This window comes from Pristis pectinata, chromosome 10, assembly GCF_009764475.1.
Source record: "Pristis pectinata isolate sPriPec2 chromosome 10, sPriPec2.1.pri, whole genome shotgun sequence".
Lineage (NCBI taxonomy): Eukaryota > Metazoa > Chordata > Chondrichthyes > Rhinopristiformes > Pristidae > Pristis > Pristis pectinata.
This window is the reverse complement of record NC_067414.1, coordinates 81,638,794-81,666,790: the sequence shown is the minus strand read 5'-3', so window position 1 is coordinate 81,666,790 and position 27,997 is coordinate 81,638,794. Positions and strand designations below refer to the sequence as shown.

General features: G+C 43.9%; 1 protein-coding gene across 2 annotated transcripts; it reads right to left on the bottom strand.

The window, feature by feature from the left end:
- Positions 1–1,680: 1,680 nt before the first annotated feature.
- Positions 1,681–27,997, bottom strand: prdm1a (PR domain containing 1a, with ZNF domain). 2 transcript variants are annotated; one of them, XM_052024604.1, is made up of 8 exons: positions 27,511–27,997; positions 25,941–26,250; positions 17,375–17,494; positions 14,036–14,288; positions 11,313–11,384; positions 4,511–5,616; positions 3,855–3,983; positions 1,681–2,256 (listed from the first exon to the last, which is right to left on the bottom strand). In XM_052024604.1, exons 2-8 carry the CDS (start codon positions 26,118–26,120, stop codon positions 1,681–1,683), a joined length of 2,436 nt encoding a protein of 811 aa, XP_051880564.1. In that variant the 5' UTR covers positions 26,121–26,250; positions 27,511–27,997. The 2 variants fall into 2 exon arrangements, with proteins under 2 accessions (XP_051880564.1, XP_051880566.1); XM_052024606.1 differs by lacking the exon at positions 3,855–3,983.

Sequence of the window (27,997 nt, the reverse complement as noted above, 5' to 3'; positions counted from 1 at the left end):
GGGCCAATTCGATGTCTTGGCAACAATATTGAAGGGCGGCTGTGGGGAGGGGGCATAGATCATAATAAATTTGCAGGGTCAACCAGAACCTTCCCAAGTAAATAACCTCCAAATCCTTATCCCTCCACAAACATTCCTCTTGAAAAGCAAAGCAGAATTGTCACAAGCTAAGTGAGCATTTATACTTTAATTTACACTTTCACATGTTGCGCATAAATAACATTGTAAACCAGAATGTAAACTAGAAATAAGCAAAAGCCCAAAGGCTCCAAAATACCTGGTCGCTTTGGTCAAGGAGGAAATTTAAATTAATATTTAAAAAAAACAAACAAAATAAAAATCAATCCCACTGTCAGCAAACTTTCCAGACAGGTTTCTGCTACATTCACTGGAACGGAGTTCACAGTCGACTCCAGTTGACTTGAGGTGCCATGCAGCTGGTGCACACAGTCTTTGGGTTAAAAAAAATCAAAACCAAACACAACACAGAAGCATTACAGTTAAACAGGAATAAAGTGTTTCCAGTGATAGAGTAGTGATGCTTCGGTTTGCATTAAACCATTCAACAAAAATAACTAAGTCCAGCTCCTTAAACTGTACCCAAACTGCGCTGGTTACAGCTGCAGGGATTCTCTGGCCAAAACCTCCTGGTTATAAAACACCTTTGATTTTTACTTGTAATTCATAACTTAAGAGGATTATTTGACATTTTTATATAAAAAAAATACACAAATATTACTGCTACATTACCAGTAAGCAAGAAATAATAAATCTATCCAGTTTTCTTTCTTTATGCTCCCTGCACCACTGGACAAACAATGAGGTAGCTGTTGTTCAGCTTTGCAATCTCATTCACAATTCAGTAAAAACAGAGAAAGACAGACAGACAGAGAGGTAGAGAGAGTGCAAGAGAGAGAGAGAGAGAGACAGACAGACAGACAGAGGTAGAGAGAGTGCAAGAGAGAGAGATAGAGAGACAGACAGAGAGGTAGAGAGAGTGCAAGAGAGAGAGACAGACAGAGAGCGAGTGTGTGTGTGTGTGGGTAAATGACAAAGGGTAGAGGAGGGAGGCAAAAAGGAACCCAAGAATAGAGAAGGGAGTGAAAAGAGAGGTGAGGGAAAATGAGAGAAAAGATTATGATGATTAAACTATTTTTTTAAAAACTTCCTGCTTTGGCAATACACCATATTGCAACAGTATTTTACAAAACTACTTCCAAATGTTCCAATTTAAATGTTTAAATCACCTTCCTATTAGGATCCAGTTAATTCTTTTTTTAAAATTCAAAACACAGTTTAAAGTATCTACAAAGAATGGCAACAGAGAAAATAAAAATAAAACATTTCCATATTTGATTACAATGATTAACTTGGGTCATTGTAAACATCATTTTCAGGTATTGCTTAACAAAGTAAATTGCATAATAAATTATTGACTATTTCTGGAAAAATAATTTTGCTTAAAATGATTGTCTTTAAGCTTTTCTGATAGGCTTGCCATAGTCAAATACTTCACTGAAGATGCCCTGAGATGAATGTTGAGATGCCCTGCCACACGGGGGCAGCTCTGACAGGAGGTCAGTCAGTCTGTCCTGCAGCATTGCAGAGATCTATGTACATTTGAATGCTTCAGGCAGCTTGGCTCCCTATAAGTCATAAATGTGTCACATCCGTCTGATCTCAAGGATCAATGGGTTCAATGGTTTCTTGCTTGACTTTTATGGGCATGAGAGGTAGTGGGCTACCGTGAGTCATTTTCAGGACTGGTGGGTCCATGCTCTCGTACGTGTTGCATCCGGAGGAGTGGAGGTTGTTTCCCAGGTTCCTTTGAAACGTGTTCTTTAAACTGGCTTCTTCCACTTCCCTCCTCAGCATGCTGAAGATCTGCTTCTCGACGATGGACTCCACCTCGTCGCTGTGCCCCATGTCGTCCAGTTTGTCTGCACTGTCACTGATGTCAAACTTGTTGATTTCCTCGTTGAAGCGATGCAGATCCTCCAAGGAGCGGCCAGCGCCAGGGGCAATGGGGCAATTTCCTTTGAGGTGAGCCTTCAGGCTGCAGTGGTGAATGTAGGTCTTGTGGCACTGGAGGCATTTGTGAGGCCGCTCCCTGGTGTGTAGGCGCTTGTGCAGCTTGAGGTGAACAAACTGGGTGAATTTGGCTGGGCACAGCTTGCACTGGTAGGGTTTCTCGCCTGAATGTAAGCGCAGGTGAGTCTTCAGGTTGCTTGTGCTGCTGAATCGTTTGTGGCAAACCTGCACGGGGAGAGAAAGGAAGCATGAAGGAGGGTCCTTAGGGGCCAGATCAAGCTTGTTTTAACAATACCCACGTTTTTATTTCATATTTCCTCACAGCACGGAAGGAAGCCATTGAAGTTATGCCACCTCAAAGCACATCCATCTAATCTGGAAAGCAATCAGAAACTGGTGCTGGTTCAAGCATCAGCAGCCCCCTTGTACTTTCCTCCCAACATTGATTTCAAAAGGAACTGAGCACCAGAGCCAATACTGCCGCAATTCACACCTAAAGTGTCAAAGGAATTTCTATGCTCGTGCTTTACTATTTATTTCTGACTCCTCTCAGTTTATTGGCCGTCCCTTTACAATGCTGAGTTTTAATCAGATAAGGTTATAAGTTGCTTCACAATTTGCTCAGCATGTTTATCTTGCAAACAGATGAGCCATGTACAAATTCTGGGTTCAAATGCTGGCCTTGTGCTGAGGGTCATAACCGGGAGTGCACGTCCTCCAGGGATTAGCTAGTACCAGGGCAGCAGGGGAGTTCCCCTTGGGATGCAGTGTTGGCATAATCATCTTGACTACACCACTCCCCTCACCTATTCCAACCTCACCCCCTCTGAACGCACTGCCCTCCACTCTCTCCACACCAATCCCAACCTCACCGTCACTCTCACAGACAAGGGTGGTGCTGTTGTAGTCTGGCAGAGAGTTGCTAGTGCAGGTTATGTCTTGCACTGTACTGCTGCTGCAAAATTTCACGATGTATGTCAGTGATAATAAACCTGATTCTGATTCCCAGTCGGTGACCCTCTCTGGAAAGTGATGAGTGTGCTTGTGTGCCTGCACCTTTTACTAAGTTCTCGCTATCAATGCTCACACATTACATACGGCCACAGGCCATTTGTTCCTGTCAAACAGTACTCCACAAGCAGTGTTTGTTTTAAAACATAAATAAATTTCATGGTCACGTAAAAGACTCATTTCTCCCCAAGCCTGCTGAATTCTGGAAGATCAACAGCTTTGCAATAATTCTGAATATTGCTTCAGGTGACGATTGGTACTGTTCTTATTCAACCAGGCTGCAACAGGACAACATGTCATGTGTCCATTGTTGGTTAACGACACCCTGATCAGGGGCCCAGTGAGACACCATGTGGGTCAAAAGCAGAAATCATCAGATAACAATCCTGCAGCTCAGCAAGCCACCAGTTCCTTCTGCTGCCCGCCCCGTGGTTGCCGAAGCCTTCACCTGGTGTCAGGAATCGCACTCTCTATTACTACGAACTGAGAGCGAAAACTATTCTGTGCCCTTCAAGAAACACAGCCCTCATTGCCAGGAACAGTACAAATCTCAACAACCTCAGTATATTGTGAAACCAAATGAAATTTCAGGGCATACATTACAGGATGTCAAAAGCTGAGAAGTGTAACACAAGAGACCACTACTCCTGACACATCAATGATCTACCAGTGGTTTGAACTAAAAATAAACCAGAAATTTCCCAAGGTTGCACGTTTGCATAGTTTCACTGATTTAATGCGCAACAATTTGAAATAACAGAGAAAGGAGCAGACTTTTTTTTTGAAATACATCAGTGAAAGCTGCCTTCTACCTGACATTCATGTGGCTTTTCCCCAGTGTGAACTAGATAGTGCTTCTGTAGGTGTGCCAGCTGTGTGAAGCCTTTATTGCATGTTTGACACTTAAAAGGCCGTTCCCCACTGTGTACTCTCAGGTGGACCTGGAAAGACAGAACGAGACTTGAGTTTATAATTCCTTCGTTCTTTGATATCACAAAATGCATCCAGTACCTTAGATTTCTCAGAACCACAGAAAGCCCTGAGCAAACATGCCAGCTGATGGAAATTATTCAAGGAGCAGAGAGACTACTTTATGCAATGAATGAACTGTTACAGAATGAGAGGGAGGGAAGGAGGGAGAGGGGGGGGGGGGGGGGGAGAGAGAGAGAGAGAGAGAGAGAGAGAGAAAGAAAATAAAGACAGAATGAAAATTAGCTAAATTTATTTAATGCCATTCAGAATGCTCCACAGAACTTCCCGGCCAATGAACTATTTTTGAAGCTGTCAAATTGTGCACAGCAAGCTCCCACAAACAGTAATGTGCTAATGATCAACTAATTGTTCTTGTGACGTCAGTTGGGACCAATTATTTCCTGGAACAAGTAGACAACCTTTTTTTTAACTCAACCCTCTCTGCTCAAATAGCTTTTTTTGTTGGAATCATCCCTTAAAAAAATCTTTCACAAACCTTAAGGTTTGACAGCTGTCCAAAGGTCTTGTAGCAGACATTGCACTCGTACTTTATCTTCCCATTCTGCTTCTTTAGAGGATATGGAAGTGTTTTGTAACCGGTGAGGTTTCGCTTTGGTTTGATGAGATTCATGGCTTCTTCACTGCTGCTGCTGCTGCTGACCAGGCCAGCTGAGGTAGGTTTGTGTTGAATTAGATGTTCGGAGTGGGATGCAGCTGTTCCTGCTGTCGGGGAGCCGTTGCCGGGGCTGGTGGGCCTATCTTTAAGACTGGCAGCGGAGCCTGCGATGGAAAAGGCACTGTTCCGTGCTGGGATGAGGAAGTCTTTCGGCCGTTCCGGGAGCGGAACCCTCCGGCCTCCTTCGGGGGGCAGCACATTGGGCAGAACCGACTGGTTGAAGACGTGCTGGGAGAGGCCACTGTTTCCCAGGAGGCTGCTGTAAAATGGGTACACTCTGGGGAAGAGGCTGAAGTTGCTCATGCCATTTATGCCACCAAGGCCAGCGAAGGTGTTGAGCCCATTGCAGCCAACTGGGTAATGAGGTAACATGAACCTGGAGTACTGGCTATTAACTGGGTTGTAGGAATGGATGAAGGGCAGGTGACCAGGAGGAGGATAGGCCGGGAGGGAGCCCAACCCTTCTCGGTTGTACGGTCCAGTCAAGTATGGAAAAGCTTGCTTGTGTTCCTCTGTTGAAGGCGTTAAGGGGGAGATGTGGGATTCTGGGCTGCTATGTGGTGTTAAGCTTTTTAAGCTCTGGTCTGGGCTGCTTCGAGATGACGGACTGGAGGCGACTGAAGACTGCAGCGGAGAGTGTTTGATGTAACTGTGCTTCTCAATCCCGTAGACTGGACTGGGCTTCATGTAGTCTTCTGGAACATGCGGTCTAACGGGGTACACAACACGGGGGAAGAAGGTTCGTTCTGGACTATGCTTTTTGCTGATGTCCTCCATTTCTTTTCCAGGAGCCATCAATGGTTGGACTGTCATTACTCGGTGCTTTTCCTTCATGGTATTTTCCTCACCATTGTGGCTTCTGCGCATCATGTTGTCAGGCTTCATGATGCTGTCCTCTTCAGTCACGTACCCTTTTCCTCTTTGTTCTGCAGAAAGAGGAGAAAGGATGCATTAGGAAACAAGTCAGACCTCTCGTATGATAGAGATGAACTCTTGATCTCTCGATCTACCTCGTCATGGCCCTTGTACCTTATCTGTCCACCTGCACTGCACTTTCTCTGTAACTGAAACACTATATTCTCCATTCTCTTATCGCTTTTCCCTTTGTACTACCTCGAGGTACTTATGTTTGAAACTATCTGTTTGGACCGCATGCAAAACGAAAGCTTTTCACTGTATCTTGGTACATGTGACAAACCAGTTACCAAGTCACTGAAATACATTGCTTAGCATTTCCCCACAACTTTTATTTCACTGAACATATATAAAGGGAAAAATCATAAAGAACCTGCCACTGGAATCAATAGTTGAGCCGCATTCTGACTAGGCAACCTACATCATCAGAACGTGCTTGTGCTTCTCGCTGACACTGTAATAGTAATGCTGCCAGATTGTCACAGTCCTGGTGCCTAATCCACATGCAAAGCCCTGTCCTTAACCATGTTAATACTTTAAAGGGAGCAATGTGTTAGGACAACCTATGCCAAACCACAAGATTCAGCTCACCACTTTGGTTTGTGAATGGAGGTCGCTGACTATTCCAGTTGTACAACCCTGCTTGTGGAATGCTGGTAATCTAGGTGAATGGCTTCAGATAGCTCCAAGTTTTCAACCACAAACATCTACAGAGCACTATAACCTTCATAACAGCTGAGGCTATTTTTAACAAAAGCTCTGCCCGGTTTGCTGTGTTGCTTGTTACTAGTTTGATAGCCACAATATTTACCACATTGTTAGACAATGACTTGCACACTGAATCCTGCTGACTGCAACTCATTTCCTGCAGTAATCTTGTTCTAAACCATAACTGTAATAGAATTCAAATACCTTTTTTACGTTTGTTAGTGGGACTATCCTTTGTAGAAATTAATGTTTAAATCTCTCCAGGTGGTTTTCCCTCAACTATCTAGATATTACTAGAATTAATATGGCCAATTATATACCAAAATGTGAAGCTATTTGTTTAGACCATTACTGATACAATATAGGTAAGTATATGAGGAAAAACAATAGACTCACATTTATATAATACTAAATTAACATCCCAAATAATTCCTAATATTCAAAAAAATAAGTTTGTTAACACAGTCAATGAAGGTCTTTGCTCTCTCAGCTGAATGTAAAAGTTCCCATGAAAAGTAGGGAAAATATTCCAATTTTTTATCTCTCAATTACATCCCAAAAATACATTATTTAGTTATTTTTATATTGTTATTTGTGGGAGCTTGCTGTGCACAAACTGGCTGTCACATTTCCGTGACAAGGGGTACAAAAGTACCTTGGCAGCTGCTTGGGGCTTTGAGATATCCTGAGGTCTTGAAAGCAACTATAGAAATGCAAATCTTTCTTTCTTTTACAATGAACAAAGAGGTTTGGTTGTGCCAATGTAAAGATCTTTTTGACAGAAATGTGGATGAAAAGTTCCTGTGGAATTGTGTGGTTTATACATAATGTCATTGAATCTAAAGCAAGGAGGTAACATTGGTGTTGTATAAAACCCTCTTTGGACTACAACTGGAAGTATGGCAAGTGCATTTTTTTTTGGGGAAGCAGCTATGCAAAGGACACAGTGAAGGTTCAGGAAAATGACATAGGCAGCAACATATTATAAGAAAACTTTTGCAAACTATCTTCTTCCTACAAAACAAGGAACTTTGGAATACAGGGGAACCAATGGTTATGGGGATCAGGCAGGAAAGTTGGGATAAGGTCAATGATCAAAACAGCATTATCTTATTGAATGGTAGAGCAGGCTTGTTACTGGTGGCCTCTTCATGAAATCTCTATGAAATTTCTTGTGCTCTCAATGCTAAGGAAGACCTAATAGAGATGAAACAGTCTGAAAGTCTCACTGAGAAATGTGACATTCTGCAGCGAGCACTTTGACCGTGCTGTCATGCCTAGACTGCTCTCTGCTTGGACTCCTGGCACAAAGGATCCTTTTATGCTGTCTAGGTGCTTGCTACTGCCTTGAAACCTTCCTGTCCTCTATGGCAGCCAGAGTCTGTGTTGTTGGTATCTGGCCCTCATGGGGAGTGTGCCTTTAAGAACTGATACCCTTTATGTTTCTTTATACGATGAGTAGCTCAGCTGCTTAGAGAAAGGAAGAAATTATCCCCTGCTTGGTTTATCTTCTCCTTGACTCCATCTTCAAAATGTCTCAAAGCACTCTAAAATCAATTGATTAATACTTTGTTGTACAGTCAAGAGGTGCACTCTCACAGGCTCTTATATCGTCAGATAGAACTACTGCCCGCTTCTCTGCTTGCTTACTGTCCCCTCGCTAATCAGTTTAACCAAATTAGCTTCACGCAATCAGTTTTTTCTGTTGGAAGAATTCTGACATTCAGATCAAACAAGCAGCTCATTTCCTCAGTGTTTTCTTTCTGTACGCTGTTTACTGTCCTTCCATTCCACTTCCAGCAATACCAGGCCTGTCACAATCACCTGTTTAAGTAAGGACGCATGTCCCAGCTGCCATTTAACTTGACATCCCAGAGCTGTCAGACAAAGTGCTTTTGGAAACTGGGGATGAGTGTGCTTAAGTTTCAGGCACAATGATGGACGACTGCTGTGCTCTAGCAATCAATGCCTCTCTGCTCTGGCAGGGCTAAACAAACAGGGTTGAGTGGACAGTGTAGGGAAGGTGCTGATAGTAAGCACAGATAGCACGAACTGGCTTCCTTGGGCCACTAGACAAAAATAAATAGAAGGTTATCAGGGAGATACCTATCTCTCAAATAGGGCTTGGCAGGCAGGAAGTTCAAGTAGTCAGTGAACTTTTCTTAGTCAATGCACCGGAAAGTGAACTGTCAGTGAATACCAATAGCAGTCCAGCTGAAGGATGCATGAGGAAAGCAGTGAAAAAAAAAATGAGCTGCCTACAGTCTGAGAATGAGAGGATCATGCCATGCTTTCCATGTCATTTCCTTCTGTTAAAGCAGCATGTCAGCAACACAGAACCTAGTGCAAATGTCCATAAAAAGTGCAGGGCTGTGTTTCAACGAGCAGTTTAATTAAATGGGAGCCTGATAAGTGCTGTAAAGAGTTAAAGTCTTTGCATGCTCCTTCAAACCTTCAAAGAGAAGAAAGCAGAGCAGGCTGGAGAATTACAACAACAATAATAATAAATAAAAGTTGCCGGAGTCCTGAGAACACTGGTCTTCACAACCTTGCAGTTCCTGAAAGCAACAGTCACACTGAAGTGGTTGGGAATATTCTCAGCAGGTCTCCCACTCCACATTCCCATTTCTAATGGAGCACAGCCCTTTATAAGGATCATTCTGAACACATCTACTCCAGATGATCCCTGTTCTTCAGCTGGCTCAAAGCCCCTCTTCTTTCCACACTCCTACTCTCTGACCCCATCACATTCATTCAGAGTCCCACACTCCCCTCCCCCATTCACTCACACTCCCCTATCCACCTCCATTCACTCACACTGCCCGCTCCCCTATCCACCTCCATTCCAAGTCTCACACTCACTCCCCGTTCTCCTATGCACTTCAAAGTCCCACTCTCCACATCCCCCCTCCCCCCTCCCCATCCACCCCCATTCCAAGACTCACACCCACTCACCTCCCCTATCCACTCCCATTCCAAGTCCCACACTCCCCACTCCCCTCTCCATCTACCTCCATTTCAAGTCTCACACTCGCCCTCCCCTCCCCTATCCACTTCAAAGTTCCATACTCCATACTGCCCTCCCCATCCACCTCAAAGCCCCTACTCAGCTCCCCTATTCATCTCCATTCAAAGCCTCTCCACCCCCATGATTTACTCTGCACTCCCTTTGTTGTGCTCTTAGAGGAAGTGGCAGACAGCAGTATGAAAAAAAAGTGCAACGCATTAGGGGTTAAAACTGCAACTATGGGAAGTAGCATTTGGTTTAAAAGGTACAGTGACTGTAGGTGGGGAATGCCTCTCGTCATGAAAGCAGGAGTGCTGCCCACATTGTACCGTATCTCTTAATTCTGCTGAATCACTTTTGATACTAAATTAAGGAATGCTGGGGTGGGCCCCACAGTTAGTTCTGAAGAAAGTAAAAAGACAAATAGTCAGAACTACAGCAACCACAGGAGACAAGATGCCAGTCTGGCAGATTACTCCACATTGACAAACAACCACTGAATGGTACAGTAATAAAAGGACGAGCTCACAGGACATCTGCAATCCTGTTATCTGTAGTTAAACACCGGGTCTCTCGAGGGTTTTACACTCCTTACTGATGACCCCCCACCCAACTATAAAAGTTGCAGTGAAGAGTGCTATTATCACATACTTCACTCCCAAACAGGCAACAAATAAAAATTTCCGAGGTTTCTTTTGTAGAAACCTAAATAATGGCATGTCACTCTCAGTCAGAATTAGCCTGCAAAACTTTGAACTATCTCTTACATTTCCTGGCAAAGTAAACACAAAATCAGAAACCTTGTCTGGTAGGGGTGTGAGCGTGGGGAGGGAATCAGACATTACTAATGTCTCTCCAATGCCCTGTGATCGAAATTCCTCATTAGTGTTAAGGCAGCCATTGTGCTTCTGTTTTGCACATCTGACTGCACTGATTTCAATGGGATTGAATGTTGAGGTGTGAGTACAGGGAAATATTTGGCAGCCTACACTCTCCCTTCCTCTTACACCAGGGACCAGAGACAAATTTCACCCCATATTGCATGTCCCTAGTTGGACTCTTTCCTCAAAGCCACAACTTGAATCAACACTTTGTCTAGCAGTGGCAGGGCTGAAAAAAAACTCACTTCTGTTGTTTTTTTGTTCAGTAGCTTATTAATAAGTTCCACATTGCAGGTGGACAGATTGGGACTGAACTGCACCTCGACAGACTCTTGTGTCCTTCAAAGGATTAGTCAGCGATACTGGAATTAGTTGCATTCCTATGGCTACAGGCAGATGTAAACAAATGTCGAAACTCCCAATGCAACAGATAAATTCTAAATAGTTGGAAATATTTCCAATTAATTTGCCTGCATCTGGACCTTTGTGCCAAGACCTGGAAATCACCTGGCTTTGAATATGACTTAAATGCTTCAAGCTTTTAAAATAGTTACCTTAACTCAGTTTGTTTATTGACTCTTTTTTCCATCAAAAAGCAAATTTACAACCCTTACTAATCAATCTGTAACAACCAGTTTTAACTAAAAAGGGTAGTGAAGCAGAGAACTAAAATCTGACAATATTCCTAAAATAAAAAGGCACCGCACTCCCATAAAAACTAAATGCCTCCCAGTCATGGTTACTTACAGACTGAGTGGCTGCTCTTAGATTAAAAACTGGATGGGCGCTGTCAGATTAAAAAACATTCAAAAAACATCCCATTTTTTGTATGATAGGATGTAACTCCCTTTAAAGTGTTTTGAGCACGATGTGATGATTACAAAGCAACTCTGTGATACACATTGCAATGCCCTGGATGGGGTTAACACGACAGGTAAACATAAGTAAACATTTAATGAAATGGCTCTGCATCCAAACATTACTCTCTGAAAATAGAGCACATTGAGTGGAATGCTCTTCAATGTGATGATTCTTCAATGGGAAGATGCTGAAGTATTTAAAGGAGCTACAATTTCTGTCTCCCTCTCAACCATCAATGACTCTCCCTTACCATTGTGTCGGTCTCCTGGGCTATGCTGCCGTTTTCCCTCCAGTTCCTCGAATTTCGGCAGGTTGATGCACTCTGGAGGTGTGGAATAAAAAGGATCTTAAGTAAATTTTAGGATAAAATATCTACTGCCACACATAGTACAGAGTTTATAAAAGATAAAAATCTAATTCCCCATTTTGTGAATTACTAGTTGCTAAATATAGTTTTTGTAACTATCCCCCACCAGCCCCGGGCTCCCTTTGTTTGAGATTTTGCCATGGAAAACAGGTCCCATATCTCAAGGTCTCAGCAACCTGAAACAACCCTTGGAAGGTGAACCCAAAGGAACGAGTAACACCTTGGGAGTGTATGGCAGGGTGAGATCCCAGCCAGGCCATCTGTTTGCAAGCAGTAGTCAACTGCTGTCGTGGATAGGAAGGAATAAGAAAGTAGGGTTGGGGGGGGGGGGGGGGGGGGGGAGGAATGGGAGCATGGAGAGGGTGGGAAGGAATAGAAAGGCGGGGAGGAATGGGAGGGCAGGGCAGAGTGGGGGTAGAGGGGGAAGAGACCAAAGCTGCCGCTGGCCTCTGACAGGTCTGTTGTTGGTCAGTGTCTACTTGCCTACTCCCCTCAGCAAGCAAACCCACCTGAAAACAAACTAAATATGAGTCGTGAAGTGGCAAATTGTAAACAGAATGTCATTCTGAAATTATCTCTAGATATTTTTTGAAGCTCCTCTTCCCTTGGATTACTTTTACCTTAAGCCTTAACCTCACCATCGAGGGTGGGGGGGGTGGTGTGGGGGTGGGATGTCTATGATTATACAATTGGAGAAAAAACCCTTACACCCTCCCATGTGATATCTCTGTTGTATTCATATATTCATTGAATCATCATACCTTAAAATAAGAGCAAATGGAAATAATTCATCTTTGCACAGAAAGCTCCACAGGCAGTCATTACTTGAGTGGATGAAGCCCAGACTCATGGTTATGATGATGTGTTTCTGGCTCAGGCATCTATTGCTTCACACCATTTAAGGCTTCAGGCTATTCGCTCTCAATCCTTATGGGAGGTGGGTGATGAATGGCTTGGGGGTGTGTGGGGATTCTCTCAGAATGAATGCTGAACCTTTCCTGCTGGATCAGTGCTCTGGGCATCTCTTATCCCCGGGACCCCTGCAGCCAGCAGGTCCCAACTGATGGGATGTGGGATGTGCACATGTGGCTGTGGGGCTGTGGGCAGGGAGGGGGCGCACCATTCGGATACACCAGCAGTTTGTCCTGCGGTCCTGGGAACCCCAGTATGTTTGACGAATTGCCAGAGACTTGGGAGTTCCCAACCACATGAGAAAGTACTCAGCCTGATTCCAGGGGAGAGGGCAGAGAAGTGAGTTTTAGAACTGGGATGGGCAGGAGAGGGAAAGGGGACATTTCTGTCATTTTTGAATATCTAGAAACTTTGGCTTGGTCAGAAGCAGACTTGGATATGATGCCCTCTCCAGTGGAATAGTCTCCAGGCATTTACACACACCAAAGGCATATACATTGAGAGAATCTACCTGGGGGGGGGGGGGGGGGGGGTATTAGAATATTATGGGTATTTATGGGACCATAATTCCAGCAACAGATACTACTTTAGGGAAGAAAAGTGTAGCCTGGGAGCTTTTAAACAAAGAAATCCAACAGCAACATATTTCACTAGCCGCAGGCTCTCTCTAGAGTGCACAGATGAGGAGCACTTTACAACACAACAACTGCAGAACTACTGCTATTGCATTTTTCAGCATTTTTTTTCAGCAAGCTAGTGACATCAGCAAGAAAGCATATATTACTTAGCCCTTGTTGTTATGCAGCCACTAAGGTTCAGTCCTGCTGTGTGGAGCTGGAATAATAATAGTTTCTCTTTTGTGAGGGATATTAGTAACAATCTGGCAGCCTTCCTGGTTGTTCTTTTATTGGTGATACTCCACAGAAAACAGATTTTAGAGAATCACAGCAGGCCCCTGTGGGAACTGAACTCTCAACCTTCAGGTTACTACACTAGCCCCTTGTGCCTGTATAATTACAGCAACCTACCACTGCTACTTTGTGAGAACTGCTGGTGATAGACGATGCTACTTGCATTTGGCTTTGACCTGGAAAATAACCCTCAAAATACCCTTTCTACACAAAGAGTCACTAATAAAAAACATTCTGCTGGTGCTTCGCATAAACGGAATCTACCCTCCTAATAAAAGTTTGTATGTACAGTGTGGAGGTGATAAAACCATTAGATCCTTACTCCAAACCTATCCAAACCTTACTGATCTCTAGGCTTGACTATTCCAATGCACTTGTGTTCAACCACCCTCTTTCCTCTGCCTGCAAACTTGTTATTCAAAGGTCCACTGCCAGTGCCTCAACTGTCCTGTTTCCCCAAGCTTGCTGAACCACTTTGGCCCTACTTTATCAATGCCTCTCTTTTTTAAAATGTTCTCCTCCCCTGCTCTCCCTCTGTCAACTCCTCCAACCCCACAGTCCACTCTGCTCCTGGTGGGAAGGAGCAGTGAGCCTAATGATCTTATCCCACAGTGCTCGGTGTTTAAATAATCTGGTATCAACTTTGCTTGCATTGGAAGGTGCTGCTGGTGTGGCAGTGAAATTCTGTCCTGTGCAGACAAAGAGAGATTCCACTCAAAATATCCTTCAAGCGTGCTTAGAGTGAAACAATGATCACTGTGGTGTTCAACTCAATGCACTTACTTAGCTTGATCATCATCAGATCATCTGAACCTGGGTAGTGAAGTCGTTCTGCAAATTCGCTGCTGTACCAGACCAGCAGCTCTTCGTTAGCTGGGATAGGCTTCACTGTGTAGAAGTAGATGTCCATCCCATTTTGACAGGCTGCCAGGCATTGCTCTTGCTTCGAACGGGTTGGGTTCACGTATCGCATCCAGTTACTTTTGCTCTCGTCAAAGCCATCGACAAAGTGATGAAAATCACCACCTGAGTACACCTAAAATGGACAGAGAGGAAGAGAAAAATTATAGTTAAATGCACAACTCTCCTAACCTGTAACCTTTTTCAAATGTGGACCAATTTGACTTGTTAAATTGGAACAAATGACCCTTCAGGGCCCATATTAACAAATAGATTCCACCTTGCCTTCAGAGTAGGTTTTATTCATAAATTTAAGATTTTAAGCTCTGCACTCTTCCATCCACTACTCAACCAACACTGAGCTGCCGTGTGATGCAGCGCGGTATCATAGATGAATAGCCTTGGGGTGATGATGGGGAGGGAAGCTAGTGCAGGCAGCTGGATGCGATAATCACAGCTCCTTTTCTGGCTCTGCCTTTAAATGCACACTGTGTGAGTCACCTGGGGACCTGACGTCAAAGGCTACTCAAACTGAATCTGTAGCCTCTGTTTTCCTGCCGCCCCCTCCCTGAGTCCTACTACTCTGCAAAACTCTTCAGGCTTTGGTGCAAAGCATTTACCTTCAGAGTGGAGCTCCAGTGGGTGACCCAGAGAGGGAGGGGACAGGCAGCGGGATCACCTGCCACTACAAGGTCAGCAGCTGTTTGGAAGCAGATCAAAGTCTTGACCTTAGCAGCATGTGTTTCCACACTGCGATTACACTGCATTTTGCTGCTGCAGATTGTATTCCTCTCTTTTGAACCACTGGTTGTCTCTCTTATTCAAGTTTATCTTTATTCTTAAACACATGGTGCTTCCTGTAAAAATTAGTGAGGAGGGGAGGTATTGGGGGAGGGGGGGGATGTGTGGGTGGGGGGATGACTGCAGCCGTACCATGCATAGGTTCTTCAAAGTGACCTGCTTTAGATTGTGGCGTGAGTTTGTCATGAGAAACTGGAACAGCAGGAGGAGTGTGGAGGGTTTTGTGAACAAATAGGTTTTCAGGTTTTTGTTTAGTGTGAAGAGCTTTCTCAAACTTCCAGGAACGGATGACTCTGCTGCTTCCATTACGAGGCATTTTGTGTGTGTGTGAGATCGATTAACCTCTCCACAATTTTCCACTGAACAGTTCACTGTACATTTTTCAGAAATGTAACTGAGACATCGGCTCCGATGTCATCAGTGTAGCTGTATTTCAAGTCTTATTTCCACAGTGTGGTGACGCAGGAAGGAGATAGAAAAAAAATAAAATCCCATTGACATCTTTTGACTGAACTTTTTTCTGGTAATCTGTAATGTGTTTTGCAATTCTGGCCAACACGTAGTAACACATATTGCTATTTTAGAATTAAGGCCAAACCTCAAGTTATAAATGACTAAATATAAAAAGTCATAACTGAACTTGAGCTATAAGCAGCTTGACTGAAGCTCAATTGTTGGCTTTGCTTAGGTAGTATGATACAATCTCATACTATTTTTATATACTATGTCTTTGAAAAGAATAACAACTATTCTTTGTAGTAATCGCTTTCATCAATGATAGCTGTGCAGTGACTCTGCCGAGCTTAGTGTCAAGTTGGAGACCTCTATCATCCTCTCAAATTTGCCTTTAAAACCTCAAGACGGCATCACATTGAAAACTGATTAGTGAATCCTGGAAACTCATGTGCTAAAACCACCTCCACCCTAACCTTTTGTTTTATGGGAATTATGAAGAAATTAAGACAGGGAAGCAGACTGTTTAACCCACTTACTATTTCTGGTAGAATCCTGCACACCTCACAGCTTTGTGTAAAAGAAAGTGCTTTCTGTTGGCTTGTTCTAAATCTCTGACATTTCATTTCAAATTACTGTCTCCTTTTCCCAGATCACCGGTACGCTGGAGACAATCTGTTCCTATCTTCATGCTGCGTTCCTTCATAACTATGACACCTCCATTCAAACACAAATAGTGCAGCTTTTTTTTTAATCTGCATCTTCTCAAGAATGGCCAGCATGCTGGGGGTTCTATGCTGTATAGATCTCTGTTTCTTAAACATCCTTTCAATCATGCAAAGGGAAAAAGTGAGGACAATGGTTAGTTGGTTATGTTATTGCGACTGTAACCAAGGGCTGATAATACACTGAGCATGAGTTCAAATTCATTAGGTAAAATGTGAATTTCAGTTTAATAGCTGGAGAAGTTCAGACATGAAGGATTGTCTGGGCTGAGATTGTTTTCTTTGGAACTGTAGGGGCTGAGGTTCATTGAGGTGTATAAAATTACATAAGACCTGTACTGAACATAATGAACTGGTGCCCTCATTGTGTTGTAGCACTTGCACCAGTCTCAGCTGTGCCTCATGTGATTTGCCCTCCAGACTCTGTGTAGACCTTCATAACAGGCTATGATTGACTAGTGGAGGGCAGGGAGATGGAAGTAAATAAAACTTGATGGTTTTATATGGAGGTTGCCTTTTTCTTTAGTTGGTAGTGGTCACTTCAACAGCAAGTGATGGGAGATTGAACAGTGGGACTCCCAGTTCCAAGGAAAACATATAATCTGGTAACAGTTTCCAAATGGAGAAAGAACTTCATTCATTGACTGTTGGATTTACCACCAGTAGTGATGCTGGTCAAGTGGTTCAGGCCAATGGGTAAAAAGTGTTCACAATAGATCAGACTGGGATAATATCACTGCATTAATCTCAGGTTAGCAATATATACAGAATTATATGCACAAAAAACTGAACACACTTTACACCCTTGTTGACCTTTATGAGTGATCCATCCTCATTGCAAGTAGGGAGGGAGGGACAAGGAAGGAAAATGAAAGCTGGAATTTTTGCTTGAATTGGTTCAAATTAGTTCTTGGACAAAATGCACATTTGACATGCCTCCAAGCAAGAGCTCAATCATTTCCTTTTCCAGGTAATGCTGTCCTCCAGCACTGGGGCCAAGAATATTGGAATCAGTTCACTTTCAACAAAATTTCACCCTCAGCATTCCTAACCTCTGAGACTGAGACACTTACTCAGCTAACTTACTGTGTGAACTCCTACTTTGTACATATATGGGACTTCACAGGAACCCCTTTGGTGCAGAAATGCACACAGATCTAAAACAGGAAGTGACAAGCCTTTTCAGTGTATTCATTTGGTGAATTTACAATTGCATCAACAGAATCTTTTTTTTCCAACTTACCCTCCAAAAGTATTTTCTGTTTGCATTCTTTGGGACTGTTTCACTGGTATAGATTTCACCCACAAGTGGCCCAAATCGCGTCCCTTTTGGGATATATTCTGCGCTCAAAACTCCAATCACCTGTGGATACAATGCCATAAATCAATGAGCAAAAGGACACTGCCTTAATTAAAATACACTAAGCATTAGTTTGTTCCATGCTGTTTTAGTTTTCTTTCAGATTATATCTGACATGCTCCCCATTGTTACCATTTTAGAATTAGATCCCAGCACACAGGCCATTGCAACATGTGTGCCCTATATTGTACCATAGCAATGTAATATTCATTTTAAAAAGAATTCCTTCACCGTTCTCTCTACTTGTGTGCAAAAGAGGTCTCCTCTAAAATTAGTGGGTTGTACAGGTGACAGAATGGCAGGGGCGAGGTGGGGATGACGATATGAACAGGAGCTGCTGCCACAGCCTCTGGACCCTGCTTGGTCTATCAGATTGATTGTAGCTTCCAGGTAGAGCTGGCAATGAAGCTGATGGGTACACACTGCGGACTGGCATAGTCTGCTCCAGCTGGCTCTGGGGTTCAGCTGCAGCAGCTCCCTGCAAGGTTTTCAAGTTACTGCGACAGGCAGACTGTGAGTGATAGTGCTCTGAAAGCATGCCGCTGACTGGAAAACACTGTGTGATGGCAGGAGGCTGTGTATAAATACACATCTTCCTTTTAACCTCTCAACCCTTAAAAGATAAACCATGATACCCTGTCCACTCTGTCACCTGCAAATGCTTTAAATTCCTCCTTAGGCTTGTCAATCCCACACAATGAGAGCAAAGATGACAGGCCAGTCCTGAAATTTACAAGGGTAAGATCTGATTGGGAAACGTTGATGTTTGTCTTTCACTCTCGGGCTTGCCTCAGGGTTTTACGGTAATATTGAGACTAAGGTCATGTCTAATCACTTAACTGAAAGTGAGGATATTGGGGAAGATGAAGGGAAATTCAGGCCCAGTGGAGCAGAAAACCTTGAACAGATATAACAGAGTAAATGCTATTTTCGTTAATCATGCTGTGGATCAGGAAGTCTTGATATAAAGAGGTAAAGATTTGGTATTGCGACTCTCAAGCTGTGCTTGTTTACAGTGTTCAGCAAAAGAAGTAAAAGGGAGATCTTGGAGTAGATTTTCCTGTTCTTGGCATATTAGTTCATCTGCAGCCACTGCATGGAAGGAAATTTGGTTTCACAACAGTTTGCAATCAGGAGGAAGTTCACTCAATTTTTTATTTATCAAACTGACACAAACTTGGGCTGGTTTTCTTGTAGGCATGAACTCCTCCACAGTTATCCAAACACCTGCTGCCCTCTAAGTAGACAAGGTCAGGAGCAAGAACCATGCTCCACTGCAACCACCCCCCCCCCCCCCCCACACACACTGATACACACACACACACACACATTTGCATACATTCTCACATACACTCACATATACACTTGCACACTATTTCAAAGACACATTCTCTCACGCAAGGTCACACAACACATGCAGACGCACACAAAGACTCCACACATACACATGTACACCATTTCACACACGAACACACATACTCTCATACACACAAGTCTCACACACCCATGCATACACACATGTGTGTGCACACACATACATGCACATGCACACACACACATGCCTGCCACATGCAATGAATGTTATTTTTGCCTTCAATGCCCACAACCCAAGAATATCTGAAAGTGTGCTGGACTCCAGGATATGTTATAGACGTATCAATCCCCCAACAGACTTCCTACCTGCTGTACAACACAGCCTACTGGACGTGTTACTCTGCAGAGCTCAGAGCCTGATGTGGTACTGAGGAAATCCAAATGCTGTGTGAATGTATGTATTATATGAATCTGTGTTTAAAATGGCAGTCTAAATGCAGTAAGATGTAACCTTTTGCACAGACCCTGCAATTACTGAGCGACCTTGGGGCTGTTCTCGCATGAGGAGAGGCAAGAAGGAGGGACCCTCCTGTGTGCTCTTAAGCTGAATACCCTGAATTCTAAGAAGAGGTGCACACATTTTACCATAAGCAGCAGCTCCTGTTTGTTCTCTCCTGGAAGCAACTTAGAAAACACACTGCACTGCCTGGATGATCACGACACCTACTCGAACAACCGGAAGAACTGGACAGGGCAACCATCTCTGCTCCAGGCACGAGCCCTCTTGCATTTACACTTGTTGATTAGATTTGAGCAGAGGCTGGGCCGATCTGACCTCCAGTTGCCAGTGTAAACAACGGCACTTGCTCAGGGTCGTAACAGCATGGCCCATGAGTGCAGAGGACACACACCTGCAGTTGTGTGATCTGCCCCTCCTCACCTCCAGACCTCTTACATTATTGCAGGGCCCTCCAGCTCCAAACAGACACGCTTTGTGACATCATGCCAGTGCCTTTCTCAGGGTTAAACATTACTGAAATTAGCCAACCAGCTTAGGTTTTACTTCCACATTGTGGGTTCTCGCCTGTACATCTGTGTATGATCCTCATCACAGCCTGTCCTGACGCATCTCCTCGCCTCAGCCCTGCTCATAGTGCTTAGTCAACCTTCCTTCTTTGCAAAATCACGTAGACTAATCATGTCATGAAAACCGGGACCCCCATACCTCATGCCCCCTCAGAGCGCTGACGAGAAAGTAATTGTGAGACTCCTGAACTGAAGGTTTTTGGCATCAACTTTGCCACAGATCTGTGCAGGGATTTTTTTTTGCATTGACACCTGTCCATGCAAGAGATAGTTGAGGGAAAGACAAAATCTAAAAATCACTCCAGAAACTGAATCTGAAACCCTGCCTGGAGTTGGCGGCGTGGAGATAAATTCGATTTGCACTTGGTGCTGTCGCTTTCTGCGCAATGTGTTTCTACCACTTTAGCTTAAATGCAAAAGAACGAGCAGCGCTCTTGTCACGGCAGTGCTGCCCTCGTCACCCACCACACGGCTGCTGGGGCACGGGTCTCTCTCCCATCCAGTGCTGCCTGGGATAACTCTGGCTTCTGGCTGCTTCACTGACTCTCCTCCAGCTCTCAGACCAATGTACTTCCTCTAGTTCAGCCACAGTGGTTGCACCCCCCACCCCACCCCACCCCTCAAACCGCCCATTGACACGCCACTCAGATGACTGCTTTTCATGAGAGAATCATGAGTCACAGAGTCATGCAGCACAGGAATAGGCCCTTCAGCCCACTGAGTCCCCATCGATCACCAAGTTCTCATTCACACTAATCCTATTTTATTCTTCCCACAACGCCAACAACTCCCCCGCAGCTCCCCCCCCCCCCCCCCATCATCTACACACTCGGGGCAATGTACCTTGGATAACTAACCCACCATTCCACATGTCCTCAGGAGGGGGAGGAAACTGTCAAAACTATCACACCCGAAGGAGGTCCACGTGGTCACAGGGAGAACATGCAAACTCCACACAGGCAGCACCCACGGTCAGGGTTGAACCCAGATCTCTCCAAGGGTGTTTTAGGATCAAGATCTCAAACCCAACACAGTTCATGGTCTCCAGGGCAGCAGTGAAGCCTGAAAGAGAATCATGCAGCATGTATGTATACATGTACCTAGTCTGTGCTGACCATCGTGAACCACTTACACTAATCCTACTCATGAACCACTTACACTAATCCTACACTAGTTCCATTTTTAGTTCTCTCCCTATTCCCAGTAACTTCCCCCAGACTCTACCATGATATGCATCACACCTAACTCTAACTAGTGGAGGCCACCATCCAGACATCGGTATGTGGAGTTCTATGGAGGGATGAAGGACGTGTGAAGGGAGTGAGACCTGAGTTCAATCCTGGCTTCAGGTGCTGCCTGTGTAATTTGCACATTCTCTCTGTGATCATGTGGGTTGCCTCCGGGTGCTGCAGTTTCCTCCCTCATGGTAAAGACGTGCCGATTAGTAGGTTAATTGGCTGCTGTAAATTGCCCTTGTGTAGGCTAATTGCAAAGAGAATCTGAGGGGAGATGATGGATGTGTGTAAGAGAATACGCTGCAACGGTGTAGGAAAAAAAAGAGAGGGTCAGTAGGACTAATGGGGTTGTTCTCCTGGGAGCTAGAATATATTCAATGGGACAAATAGCCTCCTTCTGTGTGACTGTAAGATAGGACTACCCCCAAGCTGAAATCAGTTAGTCATCATATCTATCACTGTGGCCCGTGCGATTGAGTAAATTTACACAGGGAGCCAGGGACCAGTTTCAAATTCTTTTCTCAATGAAAAATTGGCCAATCTCATTTGCAATAGTCACTAATTCCTTATGATTCAGCAGACAGCCCCAAGAACATGCTGCCTCTTCCATCCCCTCCACCCCCACTGGCCCTCTCTCCTTTTCCAAATATTAGTGTAGCAGAGCAGTTGCTGAGGAGCAGGCAGAAAGTGGCTGTTTAAGATCAATGGCTCCCCATCAGACCTGTGTTAAAAGTGGGCGCAGGAAAGTCCGAGGCCAATGACAACGGGCCTCAATGAATCACGATAGGGCAGGCCTGGCGTCTGCCACGTATAAACAAGCCGAGGATGACAGGTAGAAAGCTTCAACACTTTCATGCTTCATATCACCCAGTGAACCTGCCCCTCCACCCCACCTCCACTGCAGAAGCCATTTCTCTTGGTGGTTTATGGTAACCCTGACCCCCACTACTGGCATGGAACATCTATCTCTGTCAGTGGGGTAGGTCACCCTGCCTGCGTCTGCCTCACAGACAAAAAACAGGAGAACAGCTCTGCCACATCTTCATTAACTCAATTTACTTTAATTATTTACATAGGGAATAACTTCCAAGTTATTAATTAAAAGTCTGCAAAGTAAGTGGTGATTACAGTGTACATACTAGTGATGTTTTCTTAAAAATTGCAGGCTGTTTAAAAGGGCACTTTTAAATTATATGGGTGTTATTCAGAGATCAGAAACCGCGATGCTTTTTTACTCTTTTCTTATATGAGAGCAACATCACCCACGCTGAAGAGGGTGTGAGGAAAGAGACGGAGGTAGAACTTCTCTCTATGACTACTAGAAAATGTTGGTTGGTGTCCATTCTGATAGGTGTCACATGTTGTGGAAGGACACACCGGGGCAATAACCCATCGTGTGTTTAATTTTCCCCTTTACACCAACCGCCTTGTCTGACACCCCTTTCATTCTCACCCTGTGAGCTTGTACACAGCTTCCTTTCTTCCAGTAACTCCATCAGCTATTCTGAGCCCTTGGTCTTGTCCTGCAAACAGTTTGGAGTTATATCCGTTGAGTGTGGAAGTCTAGAAAGTGAATCAAAACGTTTTGTTTTCAAACTTTCTTTCAGGTGCAGCTTGAGAGTCATAGAATACCCAATCCACAGAGCCCAGGCCAAGCTGAACTACATAAAAAGAGTTGAGTGTTCTTCATTGGATGACTACTTAATATGCCGGCACCCCCCAGCAGTGCCCCTCATAGCATTTGTTTGACTTTGGCTGTGTTGATTAGAAGCAGAAAGATTTCTACGTGATCAGCTTGGCAGGGCTGATGCTGAGTTAATGTTTTGCCTGGCTGGGGTTTCCAGAAGCAAGGATTGCAATCTCAAAATAAAAGAGGCCAGACACCGAGAGGATGGAGAGTTTTTAGAGTTCTCTGCTCAACAGAGCTGTGGAGGTCCAGTCATTGAATATATTGAAGCCAAAGATTGATAGATTATTGGACATGAAGGGAATCAAGGAATAAGTGGTTAGTGCAGGAAAGTGGCACTGAGGTTAAGGATCAGCCTTGATCGTATAGAATGGTGAAGCAGGCATGATGGGCTGAATGGCCTACCCTGCTATTACATTGTATAGTCTTATGTTCTAATTCACTATCCAGCATTTGGGACAATTTTGTTCTACCTTCTTGTGGGGATTAGAAAAAGTAGAAGAAATTCTTTTATGAAAAGGGCTGCACTGTTTGGCAGCTGGTGCTGGCCACAGGATTCGATTCCACCTCTGCTATTTTCTGCATGGAGTTTGCACATTCTCTCTGCGGCTGTGTGCGATTCCTCTGGGTGCTCCAGTTTTCTTCCACATCCCAAAGATGTGCGGGTTGTTAGGTTAGTTAGCCATGGTAAGCTGCCCCTAGTGTGTAACTGAGTGCTAGAATGGGGGGATAATTGATTGAAGTGTGGGAAGAACAGAACAGGACTAGTATAGGATTGGTGTAACTGGATGCTTGATGGTCAGTGTAGACTCAGTGGGCCGAAGGGCCTTCCTCCCTGCTGTATGACTCAATGACTCTACATCTGCACCTGAAAGAAAGTTTGTAAACAACACAGTTTGTTTCAATTTCCAGATGTCCACATCCTATAGATATAATTCCAAATTGTTTCCTGAGCTAGAGTGAGGGCTCAGAGTAACGAGAGAGCTTGCACTAAATCCAAAAACATTGCAAAGAGCATCAGATAGTTCTCATTTTGCCATTTGGCACAAACTGCCAGCAAGTCCATTACCAGCAAAAAGACCCAGGAACTAAGTCGAGTTTCTCTGGTAAGATTAAAGACTGATCTCTGTTTAATAGAACAAGAAGCAATGCCAGGAAGTGAATCTGTAACTGTAAGCAGTAATCAAATTTACAATAGGGAGATAAACCTAAATCAACTAAATCCCATTTTAAATGAACCGTTTTGCATGTGGTTTCAAAAATAAATCATGAGCTGTCTAGTGAGTTAGAATTGAACCCACAATAGGCACCCACCCACTTCAGGAGTGATCCCCAGCTACTTTGAATGTAAACTTCTGAGCCTGATAAGAGAGATGGTCGGTGAGCACAATGCAGCTCTGACCCATTGCTTTCTCCGATAAATCACCACAGCTTAATGTCTCCGTTCTTTTCACACTTCCTGCAAGTGCTGATGGGGTTGAGTGACACTTCAAGTAAACTGTGGGAATCAAGGATGTTGTTCAACTTTCTATGACCAACTGGAAACGTGCCATTAATTGTGGAGATTATTTAGAGTCATAGAGATACAGCACGGAAACAGGCCCTTCAGCCCACCGAGTCCGCATCAACCATCAACCACCCATTTATCCTACATTAACCCTACTTTTCTTTATTCTCCCCATAATCTCATCAACTCTCTCCCAGAATCTACACTTGGGACAATTTACAGTGGCCAATCAACCTACCAACCCGTACATCTTTGGGATGTGGGGGGAAACCCACGTGGCCACAGGGAGAACGTGCAAACTCCACGCACCCGAGGTCGGGATTGAACTTGTGTCTCTGGATCCATCCATCACACTCTGCAAGTCCAAAATGTTAACCAATGCCACACACATGATCAAATCAAAAAACGTTGAAGAACAGAAAGAAACTCTTTGGCCCTTGCTAGAGCAACTATAACTAACCTCATCTCTTGATTCCATCACATTGCCTGATGTTTCCTTAAAAGATGTTACAGTCTGCATCAACTATGCATCCTGTTCTCTAACAGCTCTCCGTCTTACTGCAAGTCCCTCCCCTCACTCTATTTTAAACTGATGCTCGCTTGTTGTCTCCACTTTCCAACCAGAGGAAATAGCTGTTTCCTATTCTCCCTATCAATGCCCTTTGCAATTAAGGGAAAACTACTAAATCTCCTCAGTACTCCCTCATTGTCCAATATCTCTGATTTCTGCACGTAAATATAGTTCCGCATCTCCCATTTTTCTGTTATTAATATACATGCATCTGTTACATACAACATAATCTACTATTTCATACGCACACCACCTACTGGTCCACATATAAATATACACCTTTGTTTATCGTGTCAGATGTATATAGAAAACTGTTAAACATACCTAGACTGTTATCAAGTGTTACAATTGACAAGTATTATCTACGTTACACATACAAACTCACACATAACAGCACTACTGTTAGATAGCATTATGCACCATTATCCACAATCATAGTCTTTATCTGCTTTGAATTGCTACAACCTATAAAGGTGAGTTTTAGAACAAAATCTACAGTAATTACACAGTTATGGAACCTTCTTTCAAACACACTCGTACGTACTCAATGCTCTTTTTTGTTCTAAGTGGTGGACTACAGAAACATTTCTAATCTTGCCCAATTAATTCCATATAAAACACATTAGTTGACTGTCATAGATTAATGAGACAAAGCACTTACTGGCCACCCAGAAACTACTCGAGCACGTTGTTTAAAAAATGCATTGTGTTAACGTATCACTGAATTAACAGTGATGCTTTAAATTAATGAGACATTCTAGCAGACGGGAGCTGGCCCTTTAAAAAAAAGTTGAAAACCTCCCGTGTGATTTAATTTCTCCAGCTAACAGTGTTATATGTGCTAATGAATTTCTGTAACTTTCCTGCAATTTCTGACAGCCTTTTCCATTTAAATATTTATAGCTACTTTCTTCAATTTGAATTCAGGGTAATAACAATTGTGAAAATCAACAGACAACGTAGGTGAAGGCAGGGATTGGGAATTTGACGACTTTTAACAATCAACTGCAGCTGCTTTCAGAAGGTTTGAAGCATGAAGGCATCCTTACCTCACTTGAGCCATGTGCATACTTGAACTTCAGATTCCGTGGTAGGGTGGCTTGAGCATGAGTTTGGCTGGCGTCGGTGGTGGGGTCCCAAGTTTGGTCATATACAATGTAGGTGCAGTTCTCTTCAAACTCGGCCTCCGTCCACTGCGTCATATCCACATCTTCCATGTCCATTTTCATCACGTCCACACACACACACACACACACACACACACACACACACACACACACGTGTGAACACACACGTGTACTCTGTGTCTTCTATCCTCAGGCTTCAGATGTGACAGTGCAAGCTACTTGCTGTGGAAACCTAGATGGGAGTGAAGGAGGAGGCGGATTGATGGGGTAGATGGAAGGAGAGAAGAAAAAAAAACTTGCTTAAATTCAATTGTCCACATTCTGTGGTTTCCTCTGAGACAGTGTGTGACTAATAGAGCAGACTGTGGTACTTTTGCCATCAGTCTAGTTGCTGAATGTACTTGAGCAATCATCAAAGCAGCTTTTAACTAACATGTTTGGTCGCCTCATGTCCAGGACACCAGTCTGGAACAAAGCCACTAAAACTGACAGTCAATTCGAGAAGGTTAGAAGAATCAAACCGAATTGAGGTGAACAGCTCCCTGCCTCTGGCACTTCTGCTCCCTTCTCCCTTCGTTTACTCCCACCTCCCCAAACCCCAAACTTTGTGTGGTCAGTAGCACAGGGAGTCTTTCTCTGCAATTCCAAGTGCAGTTAGGTCATGATCAAGCACCCTGGTAGGAGATGGTGGTGGGATGGTGGTTGGTGGGGGGGTGGTGGTGTGGGGATATAGGCTATGGAAAAGCTACTTCAGAAAGTGTCACAAACAAGCAAAGGAAGAGGAAGGAGCTGCTGTCTGCGACTGCAGGTTAAATATGGAACAGTGCAGGGCAGGAACGGAACCGGCTGCTCCTTCCAAATGGGGAAGCTTGAGCTTTCCCAGCACAATTGAGGAGCAAACAATATCCCAAAAAACAAGCTGCCGTGACGTTTCCTCATCCTCTGGAGTAGATAGGAATGCTGGCAGCTCCACCGCGCCAGCCAAGCCTCCCTCAGTAGTCACAGCCACCAAGCCCAGGGCAGCATTGCTGTCCAGAGCTGCACAAAAATCAGAACCCACCACTCACAATGATTATGAAAAGAGTGGCAAGTTTCCTGCCTTAAAATGTCAACAAACTGATTATACCTTCAAATGATAAGATAAGCCTTTCCCTTTGCCAGGTGCCATGTAAAATATTTCAGATGTCTTTTACTTCAAAATCCCAGAGTAAAACTCCACAAAGTTACCGCTGCATCACGACATTGAAATCAACCCAGGGACATTTGAGAAAAGCAATAAAATAAGTATTTCAAATGTTCAGCAGAGGAAGGGAGGAGGAAAATAGACTGAGAAAAGGACACAGGCATCTTGAGCAGGCAAACGAGACTGCAGAAATAGGGAGATATTGTTAAGAGATAAGAAAGGAAAATAGAATCAAGGGCAACAGAAGGAACAGAAGGTGAATTGTGGAATTAAACAATTGTGCAGCAAATATTCAGTATTAGTACTCACAGGTACTGTCAGCTTTGTGCTGGAAGGCAAACCCACTTGCAGATATCACTGCACTGATCCTCTAACAGGTGCTGCGCTCATGCCTCTTGCGAATACTGAAGGGCTGATTGTTGCAGTGAAACTTTCAATAAGTATAAGCCAAAGAGACTCTTCCTTTCTCCTCCCTCTTTCAAGTTTCCTATTAATAATCTGATGATTCACATGTGAAAAGCTCCCTGTCAAAACCTGCCAGCTGTAGGGCGGGATCTGTACCTGGATACACATCAACAGCGTAGCAGCCAATAGCAAGTTAATGTAAAAGGCACCTTCCCTTGGTCCTTTATATCTGCTTGAAAAGACAAGCCAAACAGTTCAAGCCGAACAGGCTCCTTTTCCAGATCCCATGCCCCTTCAACATAAATAAATCGACACACCAGCTAGGCACATGATTAAGTTCCTTTAACTGGACAATTTCTTTCCTGACTGAGAAACCTTCAAAACAGCCAAA

Bases quoted from the DNA above. Each gene is read 5' to 3' on its own strand.
- prdm1a (XM_052024604.1), bottom strand. From the start codon at position 26,120: ATGAAAATGGACATGGAAGATGTGGATATGACGCAGTGGACGGAGGCC. The intron at 3,984-4,510 runs GTTTGTGAAAGA...CTGTCTTTCCAG, and splicing joins GACAGCTGTCAAACCTTAAG to GTCCACCTGAGAGTACACAG. The intron at 2,257-3,854 runs GTAGAAGGCAGC...CTCCCCGTGCAG, and splicing joins AAAAGCCACATGAATGTCAG to GTTTGCCACAAACGATTCAG.